Source organism: Saccopteryx bilineata, chromosome 1, assembly GCF_036850765.1.
Source record: "Saccopteryx bilineata isolate mSacBil1 chromosome 1, mSacBil1_pri_phased_curated, whole genome shotgun sequence".
In the NCBI taxonomy this organism is placed as follows: domain Eukaryota; kingdom Metazoa; phylum Chordata; class Mammalia; order Chiroptera; family Emballonuridae; genus Saccopteryx; species Saccopteryx bilineata.
In genome coordinates, this window is record NC_089490.1 from 390,107,645 (window position 1) to 390,118,438 (window position 10,794).

At 58.4% G+C, this 10,794-nt stretch overlaps 1 protein-coding gene across 37 annotated transcripts in view; it reads left to right on the forward strand.

The window, feature by feature from the left end:
• MADD (MAP kinase activating death domain) overlaps nucleotides 1-10,450 on the forward strand; it is a 43,572-nt gene extending 33,122 nt beyond the window's left edge. For 23 of the 37 annotated variants that reach the window (XM_066251466.1, XM_066251463.1, XM_066251467.1 and 20 more), the window contains 6 exons: nucleotides 4,346-4,510; nucleotides 4,750-4,822; nucleotides 4,971-5,077; nucleotides 7,115-7,184; nucleotides 9,064-9,110; nucleotides 9,443-10,450. In XM_066251466.1, the coding sequence (XP_066107563.1) occupies nucleotides 4,346-4,510; nucleotides 4,750-4,822; nucleotides 4,971-5,077; nucleotides 7,115-7,184; nucleotides 9,064-9,110; nucleotides 9,443-9,547 (567 nt within the window). In that variant the 3' untranslated portion in view covers nucleotides 9,548-10,450. The remainder of the gene's footprint in view (nucleotides 1-4,345; nucleotides 4,511-4,749; nucleotides 4,823-4,970; nucleotides 5,078-7,114; nucleotides 7,185-9,063; nucleotides 9,111-9,442) is intronic. The other 14 variants (XM_066251487.1, XM_066251488.1, XM_066251489.1 and 11 more) reach the window with 1 other exon arrangement.
• The last annotated feature ends 344 nt before the right edge of the window (nucleotides 10,451-10,794 follow it).

Below are 10,794 nucleotides of genomic sequence, written 5' to 3' on the forward strand. Positions count from 1 at the left end.
GTTCATTGATTGCTTTCTCATATGTGCCTTGACTGCGGGCCTTCAGCAGACCGAGTAACCCCTTGCTCGAGCCAGCGACCTTGGGTTCAAGCTGGTGAGCTTTTGCTTAAACTGGATGAGCCTGCACTCAAGCTGGTGACCTCAGGGTCTCGAACCTGGGTCCTCTGCCTCCCAGTCTGACGCTCTATCCACTGTGCTACCGCCTGGTCAGGCAAATTTTTTTTAATTTTATGTAATTAGTCATTTAAAAAAATTTTGTATTGATTTTAGAGAGAGAGGAAGGGAAGGAGAGAGAGAAACATTGACTTGTTCCACTTATTTATGAATTCATTGGTTGATTTCTTGCATGGGCAGTGACCAGGGATCGAACCCTCAACCTTGGCATATCAGGACCATGCTGCAAATATCTGAGCTACCCAGCCAAGGCAGTCATTCATTTTATGGTTTCTGGGTTTTGAGTCATAGTTAGAAAACTCTTCCTTATGGAGGATTATAAAGGAAATGGCCATGTTTTCTTTCTGTGTTTTTAATTCTAAAATGGATCTCTTCTAAGTAATTTGAGGGACCAAATGCACCTCCTATATAAAGTAGTGAAATTCAATAATTATTGTGAGTAGTCTGTATCTTTTTGGCTTAGTGGAATTTGATTTTCACATTCACAGCTTTTTTTTTTTTTTTTCCCTGAAGTGAGAAGTGGGGAGGCAGAGAGACAGACTCTTGCATGTGCCCAACCGGGATCCACCCGTCATGCCCACTAGGGGGCAATGTTCTGCCCATTTGGGGCATTGCTCCATTGCAACCAGAGCCATTCTAGCACCTGAGGCAGAGGCCATGGAGCCATCCTCAGCACCCAGGCCAACTTTGCTCCAATGGAGCCTTGGCTGCGGGAGGGGAAAAGAGGTAGGAGAGGGGGAAGGGTGGAGAAGCAGATGGGCACTTCTTCTGGGTGCCCTGACCAGGAATCGAACCCAGGACATCCACACACTGGGCGATTGCTCTAGCACTGAGCCAACCAGGGACATTCATAGCTTTTTAAATAGGTGGCTTATTAGACATGGGGCGGAGGTTCTGCTCGGAAACAGAAACACACACGCTGACATAACCGAGAAGGGAGTCATTTCCCTGTCCCCTTGAAGTGTTGGAATTTGGCTAGGCATCTCTCAGAGCTGGGAGCTAACTTAGAACATCTACTCACAGTGCAGGTGGCAGGTGATTCTTGCCCTTTCCTTTACCTTTTAAAAAACAAATCTGTCCAGCCTGACCAGGTGGTGGTGCAGTGGATAGAGCGTCAGACTGGGATGTGGAGGACCCAGGTTCGAACCCTGAGGTCACCAGCTTGAGCGTGAGCTCATCTGGTTTGAGCAAAAGCCCACCAGCTTGAGTCCAAGGTCTCAGGCTCGACCAAGGGGTCACTCAGTCTGCTGTGGCCCCCTGGTCAAGGCACATATGAGAAATCAATCAATGAACAACTAAGGAGCCGCAATGAAGAATTGATGTTTCTCATCTCTCTCCCTTCTTGTCCGTCTGTCCCTCTCTCTGACTCTATGTCTCTGCCACACACACACACACAAAAATCTGTCCAGAAGATTGCCTGAAGGGCAGGGCTGACTCTCTTCGCACTATACAGGGGAGCCCGTGCGGAGTCCCCGGGAGTGTACAGGGGAGCCCGTGCGGAGTCCCCGGGAGTGTACAGGGGAGCCCGTGCGGAGTCCCCGGGAGTGTACAGGGGAGCCCGTGCGGAGTCCCCGGGAGTGTACAGGGGAGCCCCGGGAGTGTACAGGGGATCCTGTGCGGAGTCCCCGGGAGTGTACAGGGGAGCCCCGGGAGTGTACAAGGGAGCCTGTGCGGAGCCCCGGGAGTGTACAGGGGAGCCCGTGCGGAGCCCCAGGAGTGTACAGGGGAGCCCGTGCGGAGCCCCGGGAGTGTACAGGGGAGCCCGTGCGGAGTCCCCGGGAGTGTACAGGGGAACCCCAGGAGTGTACAGGGGAGCCTGTGCGGAGTCCCCGGGAGTGTACAGGGGAGCCCCGGGAGTGTACAGGGGAGCCTGTGCGGAGTCCCCAGGAGTGTACAGGGGAGCCCCGGGAGTGTACAGGGGAGCCTGTGCGGAGCCCCGGGAGTGTACAGGGGAGCCCCAGAAGTGTACAGGGGAGCCTGTGCGGAGCCCCGGGAGTGTACAGGGGAGCCCCAGAAGTGTACAGGGGAGCCTGTGCGGAGCCCCGGGAGTGTACAGAGGAGCCCGTGCGGAGCCCCGGGAGTGTACAGGGAGTGTACAGGGGAGCCCATGTGGAGTCCTCGGGAGTGTACAGGGGAGCCCCGGGGGTGTACAGGGGAACCCGTGCGGAGCCCCGGGAGTGTACAGGGGAGCCCGTGCGGAGTCCTTGGGAGTGTACAGGGGAGCCCGTGCGGAGCCCCCGGGAGTGTACAGGGGAGCCCGTGCGGAGCCCCGGGGGTGTACAGGGGAACCCGTGCGGAGCCCCGGGAGTGTACAGGGGAGCCCGTGCGGAGCCCTCGGGAGTGTACAGGGGAGCCCGTGCGGAGCCCCCGGGAGTGTACAGGGGAGCCCGTGCGGAGCCCCCGGGAGTGTACAGGGGAGCCCGTGCGGAGCCCCGGGAGTGTACAGGGGAGCCCGTGCGGAGTCCCGGGAGTGTACAGGGGAGCCCCGGAAGTGTACAGGGGAGCCCGTGCGGAGCCCCGGGAGTGTACAGGGGAGCCCGTGCGGAGTCCCCGGGAGTGTACAGGGGAGCCCCGGGAGTGTACAGGGGAGCCCGTGCGGAGCCCTGGGAGTGTACAGGGGAGCCCCGGGAGTGTACAGGGGAGCCCGTGCGGAGCCCCGGGAGTGTACAGTTGAGCCCCGGGAATGTACAGAGGAGCCCGTGCGGAGCCCCGGGAGTGTACAGGGGAGCCCCGGGAGTGTACAGGGGAGCCCGTGCGGAGCCCCGGGAGTGTACAGTTGAGCCCCGGGAATGTACAGAGGAGCCCGTGCGGAGCCCCGGGAGTGTACAGGGGAGCCCGTGCGGAGCCCCGGGAGTGTACAGGGGAGCCCCGGGAGTGTACAGGGGAGCCCGTGCGGAGTCTCCGGGAGTGTACAGTTGGAAATGGGGAGGCAGTCAGACAGACTCCCGCATGTGCCCGACTGGGATCCACCTGGCATGCCCACCAGGGGGCAATGCTCTCCCCATCTGGGGCATAGCTCTGTTGCATCCAGAGCCACTCTAGCACCTGAAGCAGAGGCCATAGAGCCATCCTCGGCGCCCGGACCAACTTTGCTCCAATGGAGCCTCGGCTGCGGGAGGGGAAGAGAGACAGAGAGGAAGGAGAGGGGGAGGGATGGAGAAGCAGATGGGTGCCTCTCCTGTGTGCCCTGGCTGGGAATCGAACCCGGGACTCCTGCACGCCAGGCCGACGCTCCACCACTGAGCCAACCGGCCAGGGCCTCTACCTATCTTTTTTTAAACAATGCTTCATTGAACCATATTTTGCACACTCACATGAGAATTTCTATAGGCTCAATTCTTAGTGTGAACTGTCTGAATCAAGCTTATGTAGACATTTGAAATTTTGATGGTTTCTGCCAAATGGCCATTCCAAAGACTGTACCAGCTCCCACTTGCACCAGCAGCGTAGGCGAGCATGGCCTACTAGTACCATTGTCTCTGAAGGCTGGAAACTGTGTGTTCGGCCAAACACCCGCCCTCTCCGTTCCATGATACTCCTTGAGGTTCTGGAGAGCGGAATAGTGTTTGCATTGTTCCCTTTGAAAACCCCCGAGCCAGACTGGGGTGAGAACCCAAGTTTCTAACTCTTATTCAGCTAAATACTTTGGACCTTTTCTTCATGAGGCTTTTAGAACCCCAGTAACCTTAGGTGGTCAGCTAAACCTGGTAGTCGTGCATGCTCCTATTTACCGTCCACATATTTATGGAGCACGTATTATGTGGTAGGCACTCTGGCTTTGGGGTAACAGCAGTGAATAAGGGAGACCCGGGTTCTGTTGCCCTTACAGCACTGACAAACCACTGGGGCAGTCAGATAGTCAAGCAAACAGCACCATGGAGTTTTATGCGCATCATGAGTGACAATGTCCAAGGCAGTGAAAAGTGAGCCTCCTTCCGGCTTCCGGGATCCTTTCCGTGGCCCCTTTTCTTTCGGTCAACCTTCCAGTGGACAGACCTTTCGGTAGTTGAGGGTTTGCGTCTGCATTTAAGGACGAGTGTGAGCATGCGTCAGACAACCTGACCGCGGGGGGACTCCCGGAACCCGGTGTCCCAGCAGGGTAGTGTGGCCCGGGAAGCGAGAGGCCCGGCGAGACCAGCACCACTGAGCTGCTCCGTGCACCCCCCCCCAGGTTTGTGACGACTGCGTGGTGTTGCGTAGTAACATCGGGACTGTGTATGAGCGCTGGTGGTACGAGAAGCTCATCAACATGACCTACTGTCCCAAGACCAAGGTGCTGTGCTTGTGGCGCAGAAACGGCTCTGAGACCCAGCTCAACAAATTCTACACAAAGAAGGTACCCGTGAACTCTGGGTCGGGGGTGGGCGTTGAGGGCAAAGTGTTGGGTTTCTTGTAAGGAAGTTAAAAGTCCCACATCTGTGTCTGGAGCCCCACCTTTGCCTCTGGCTGTCGTGTGGGGTCTATGCAGCTGCCCCTGAGGCCCGGGCATCGCCAGCTGTCAGTGGCCGTTGTGGAGTAGAGGGCGGGGACCGTGAAGGCTGGGGTGACAGCAGCCCTCTCCCCCTTGTGCCGCAGTGCCGGGAGCTGTACTACTGCGTGAAGGACAGCATGGAGCGAGCTGCTGCCCGGCAGCACAGCATCAAACCCGGTGAGAAGAGAACTCCCTGAGTGAGCGAGCGAGCGCCCGCCCGCTGTTTATTTTCTCCAGTGCTTATTCCCATCAGAGGCCTGGCAGGGGAGCCAGGGGCAGGATTCCCCACCTCCCAGTGGGCTGACAGCCTCCTCCCTCACCGCAGGGCCTGAACTAGGTGGCGAGTTCCCTGTGCAGGACATGAAGACTGGTGAGGGCGGCCTGCTGCAGGTCACCCTGGAAGGGATCAATCTCAAGTTCATGCACAACCAGGTGGGTGCGAGCAGCAGCACAAAGCTAGCCCTGTTGTTCCATCGCAAGGAGGACTAGTGTTGGGGTCCCCAGTGCTTTCCCAGTGAGCGCGAGGGAGGGCCTCTGGGGCGAGTTGGGGAACTGGGGCAGCTGGACCAGAGAGAAAGCAGAGGAGGGCACAGTGCTGTTGACAGCCACCTTGCGGGTGCAGCAGGGAGGTTACACGGGACCCCGGGAGAGAGGGAGCCTCTGTCGTTAGACTCATTAGACTCAGCACAGTGTGAGTGGGAGCGTCTCACTTGGCCCTTCGCACGGTGTCTGCTTCCCTGTCCCCAGGGTGTGCTTGCGCACGCGCGGTTCTGCTTGGAGAGTAGACCCCTGATCTCGCGCGCGCGCCTGGTGTGTGCGTGTGTGTGCATGTGGCTTGTATTCGTCCCGTCTGGGGTGTGTGTGTGCTTTTTCCTCCTGCTGGTTCTTCCTCTTCCTCTTCTCCTTCCTCTGAGCGTCCCTGTCCGTCCCTGCTCCACAGGCCCGCTCGCCCTCTTTGACTGGGGACCCCTCACAATCCGTCTTTCCCACATTGTGATTCCACACCAGGAGCTGACTTCCTTTCTCTTGGTCTTTTAACACACTGTTGCTTTTTCTCTCAGTGGACATCCCTTAAGCTCAGTTCTTTCTGAGACCAGCGCATCATCTCGGGTCCGTTCCCACTTCTGACTCTTCACACAAGTGCCTCCCCTACCCCTTCCCCGACATCCTGGTCCCTGTCCTTGAGGCTCTGAGCCGGGTCTGAGTCCGTGGAGCGCCTCTGCCTCTGTGGGGCAGCGGCTCCGCGGCGGAGGTGGGCGTCTGACCCTGTGCCTTCTCCAGCCGCTTGTCATGTTAGTTCTCCTTCTGGAGCCCAGCTGGGCAGCTTGGGCGTGATGTGGACAGCTGCCCAGGCTTCTTAGCGGTGCATTTTCTCTAGTATATTTGCTATTGGTAACATTAATATTTTAAATAGTATACTTATGCTAGGATACACAGCCCAAAGAGGGGTTTACAAACCTACATACTTTCCTGGACCATGAAGGTGCTGGCACTACTCGGGGAGCTGTGGTGGCCTCCCATGATGCCCTTTCCGGGTCCCACCCTTGTTATAGAGCCCCTTTGGACGGATCTAATATCTGTTATAAAGTGTGTATGAGCTGTTCTGGAGTTTAAGGCTTTGCCCCAGGAGAGAGGTCCTACCGAGAAGGGAAATTGACCCCTGACTGATGATAAGGGTCGTGAGGTCCACCTTCTGCCCCATAACAGTCAGCGGGCGTTGAGGGAGCCTGGGACCCTCCGCGGGAGTGACGCTGTGGGGGTGACAGGTAGGGAAAGCCTGGTCTTCCGAGGCAGGACTGCCAGAGCCCGCCTTTGTTATTCGTGGGCAGATAAACTTTCTGACGCTCGGTGTCATCGTCTGTAAAGCAGGGTAGTTCTCTGTGCTGTGCCACATAGCCGTAAGGACCGCAAACAGTATTTGTAGGACTCCTGGTAGGTGCTCATGAGTGGTAGCTGTTCTCATCACCTCGTGCTTCTGGGGAGAGCCTGGATCCTGTTTCGAGGAAGATAGCAACGCCTCCCCCCAAGGACAGTCCGAGGGGAGCTTTGCGCCCGTGCCAGCCCTCTGCGCCGGAGGAGGATGCATGGAAGGGTCGAGAGCGGATGGCCTAAGCGGGGGGAGCCCTGGGGCATAGTGTCCCACCGATGCTGCCTTGGATGCAGGGTACAGGCGGGCAGCCCAAGCCAGCAGAGGGCCTTCGGGTTGGGTTTGACCGGTAAAACTAACGCCTTCATTTCTCTCCCATGCTTTCTCCTCCGGCCAGGAGCGGAAGGTACACGCCCTTTCTGCTATCTTCGCTTCCTAGCGCTTTTGAGTTGTGTGTGTGTGGATTCTTCTGTCCTCCCTTTGGGAAATAGGGTTTCTGTGTGTGGGCGGGGCTGTAGCCGGGAGAGTGGGCTTTGTGGGGCTGGGGGGAGCCTCTGGGCCTTACCCCTCCCTCCCTCCCTCCCTCCCTCCCTCTCTTACAGGTTTTCATAGAGCTGAATCACATTAAAAAGTGCAATACAGTCCGAGGCGTCTTTGTCCTGGAGGAATTTGGTAATTACACTACTTTGCTCTTAGGCCTGGACTCACATGGCAGTAACTCAAACCTCAGAGCTCCAGAGGAGGGCCTAGCAGCAGAGAGAGAAGCAGCCCCCTGCAGAGAGGTCTGCAGGGGCAGGAGTGAGAGGGAAGGAAAGAGGACCCAGAGACGAGAGAAAGGGAGAGAGAAGAGACGGTGGCGACCAGGGGGTGGGTCTCAGAAGAGCAAGTGGCCCGGGGCGGGGCTCCAGTGTAGAGGTGGCACTCCAGAGGCCCGGCGACCTGGCGCCATGTTCGCTTGTTTGGCCAGGGGGTGGTCAGAAAGTTCTGGGGCAGAGCAGGTGGGCAGTCCCCAGGCTGTGTCCCCGTCACCTGCTAAGGTCCTCCTGGTAGCCCTGGGTGCCACCCACACACACTGGTGCCGCTCCGATGCCCACCTAGCCTCCGTACTGGAGGAGGGCATGTGGCCATCCCGGCAGACTCACTCTAGAGGGCAAGGAAGCCTAGCGGGCCTCAGAGGCGGGCGGGGCAGTTGTAGCTGGAAACTGGGAGCTCCCCCCAGCCGAGCGAGCAGCTGTAGCCGATGGGCCCCGGTGGTGTAGTGGGTTCTCCCTCCGGGGCTTTGAGCTCCTGCTGTGTCTGTGCTTCGTTCTCTTGTGCCCCTCACCGCTGCTATGAAAACTTCCGTTCTCTGGCAGGTAAAGTGACGGCTCCGCTCAGCTCCTGCTGCCTCTCCCCAGGCCCCTGCCGGGGGCACTGCGCTGGGCGCTGGGCGCTGGGCCGGGCGGCTCCCTCCCTCCAGCCAGACCAGCTGCTCACAGTGCCAGTTGGTCTCTTCCTTTCTTTCCCCACCGCCTCCTCCCAGCCTCCCTCCGCTCTGGCGCTGGCTCCCTGGTTCTGAACTCTCCCGCTTGTGCGCTCCCTCTCTCGTCTGCCAGAGAGAGATTTGGGGAAATCTTCCGACTCAGGGCAGAACCTAGGCTTCTTGCTCCACCTTTGATGAGTCTGTTCCCTGTTAACCAGGAGTCCCCGAATTCACCTCCAAGGCTCAGAAGGAAGTGAGGCCAACTCTCACCCTCCCTTTCCGCCCCCATCGCCAGGGGCCGGGCGGATGGCTGAGCCTGGGGGGCCTTACTCCTTCCTCTGGCCACGCAGAACCCCTGCATGGCTGGGGCAGGGGTGGCTCTTAGTCTTGCATTTTGGGCTGTGGACATGCGTGTATTTGCCTGATGCTCCCTGTCACCTCCCTCCCGGGTGTGCTGTGTTCGCCTGTCTCTTCTGCGCGGTGTGTCTGCTCCAGAGCCCTCTGACGCTCTCCCTCACACAGGCGGGCCTGGGCCTCTCCTGCCACTCAGGGAGGAAAACGTACATGTCTGGTGGGTTTGCTGTCATGCCACTTCCTTATCCAGCCTCAGGGCCTTCTGTGTAGGGGCTGGGAGTACAGGGAACCAGTCGTGCTTAACACGACCCGAGTTTTGGGCTGGTGACAGGGACGAGTTCTCAGGCATTTCAGCAAGGTGAGGCACAGCCTAGACAACTCTTTTCCCCAGCCCAGCTGGGAATAGCGTCCTGTGTTTCTCGGGGGCCTGGACAGGAGCCCTGACCAGGCTGGTGAAAGACTGACTCGCTCCCATGCAGGGGCTCTCAAAGAAAGGGGTGGTCATGTTCATCCAGCAAGGAGCCGCTGCAGACCTCCGAGGGCAGTGTCTGGGGAAGCGTCCTCTCATCCTGCAGGGGCTGGACAGAAGCTGTCTTAGCTGGAGCTGCTGCAGCCACTGGGAGAGGCCACAGAGGGGACGGGGACCTGGTGCCAGGCGCTGCCGCCTGGGGGCGCATGGCACTATTGCTCTTAGTTTTGAACTTTCTGTTTTGTCTCTTACCCGTCCGGTTTTAGTTCCTGAAATTAAAGAAGTGGTGAGCCACAAGTACAAGACACCAATGGTGAGTGTGCCGCCCAACCCTGACGGGCTAGTCTGCACAGGGCTCCCTGGGACCTTCAGACAGAGTGGGTGGGTCCTCTGAGAGCACAGGCTGAGGGATGTTAGGAATGATCTGAGAAGCGAATTTGGTCTAGATGCCAAAGATTCACCTGAAGCTGAAACAGGTCTTCGGCCCTGGGGGAGAGGCCAGACAAACCCCCTCTCCCACCGGCCAGCTCTGAGGCTTGCTTCGGCCCGAGCCCAGTGTTAGGGCAGGGGTGTCCCGCGTGGCAGATCCCATGTGAAGGTGGGATCTCAGTGATGCTGATCTGTCTGATTTTCTCTCCCCTCTAGGCCCATGAGATCTGCTACTCTGTGTTGTGTCTCTTCTCGTATGTGGCTGCAGTTCGTAGCAGTGAGGAAGATCTCAGAACCCCACCCCGACCCGTCTCTAGCTGATGGACGGGGGGTTAAGGCTGCTCCCGCCCGGGGGACGCCCCTTACCTCTTGCTGTTCCCAAGTGCACGAAGCTCCTGTGATGAGAAGTGGGACACGTGTGTGTTCCCTGCAAGCCCCTCGCCGCGGCTTAGCTGGTTCCGAGTTACATGTCTGTCAGTGTGTCTTAGTGTGTCCATCACAGGGCTGAGCTCGGTACCCCCTTCTCCCCGTTTACTCTCCGAAGACCAGCCTGCTGTTCCCTCAGGGCTCAAGAGTGTGTGTGTGTGTGTGTGTGTGTGTGTCTTGGGCCAGTGGCTTCTAAGAATTCTCTGAGTACAGACCAGTGTCCTTGGGACATGTGTGCTGTGTCCTTGTCATTGTGACCTCCCAGTGCAGGACTCTGGCTGGCTGCCCTGTGATCGGCACAGCTAGGGGCCTGGAGAAGTCCCGCTGTGAGGAGCGAGGGAAGCTGAGGCCTGTCCTCTCTGACCAGGGGAGGCGGGGAGAGTCGAGGGGTAGCACTTGAGTGGCAGGCTCCCTGATTCCTTACGCAGTTCCTGAGCTGGCAGCTGCCACTGTGGACATGGGCCTTGCCGCTGCCTGCCATGGCCTCCACCCCTGCAGGGGGCAGCTCGTTCCCTGTGGCCCGCCTTGCCTTAGGCAGGAGGGAGCAGAGTGGCTGGCGCCAGGAGACTCCCAGGGACCACCAGCAGCCAGGCCCGGATACCCAAAGGGGTGGGGAAGGGCCAAGGTCAGTGTATACATCTGCATCTGCAGGCAGCAGCTCCTGGCTCTTCCCACCAGGAGAGTGGGAGAGGTGGCCTGGCAGTGGGCAAGAGGCGATTGTACATATTTATCTCAGCTCCACATTATTTATAGAAAATGTACAGACGTGTGAATGTGAAATAAACGTCCTTAACCGTCCTTGGGCTCCCGGCAGTAAGTGATGCCTCCTCAGCCTGGGCCTGACACCTCTGGTCTGAGGGAAGCAGGGAGACAATATCGAGCTCATCTGAACTCTGGGATGCTGAAGCGGGGGTGGGAGGGGGTGCAGGGCTCCTCCCCAGGCTTGGGCTTTCAGAGAGAGGCTGTGGGCGGGGTTCCCTTTGCTACGTTGCCTTTGGGCCCACAGAGGGCTGCTGTGCTACAAATTGGCCACTAGAGGGGGCAGCCGAACTGGCTGACACCTGAGCAGATCTGAATTTAGCAGTAAAGTTAAAAGCAACACTGGGGTCCCAGCTCCCATGTTCCTTACAGGTACGGTCCGG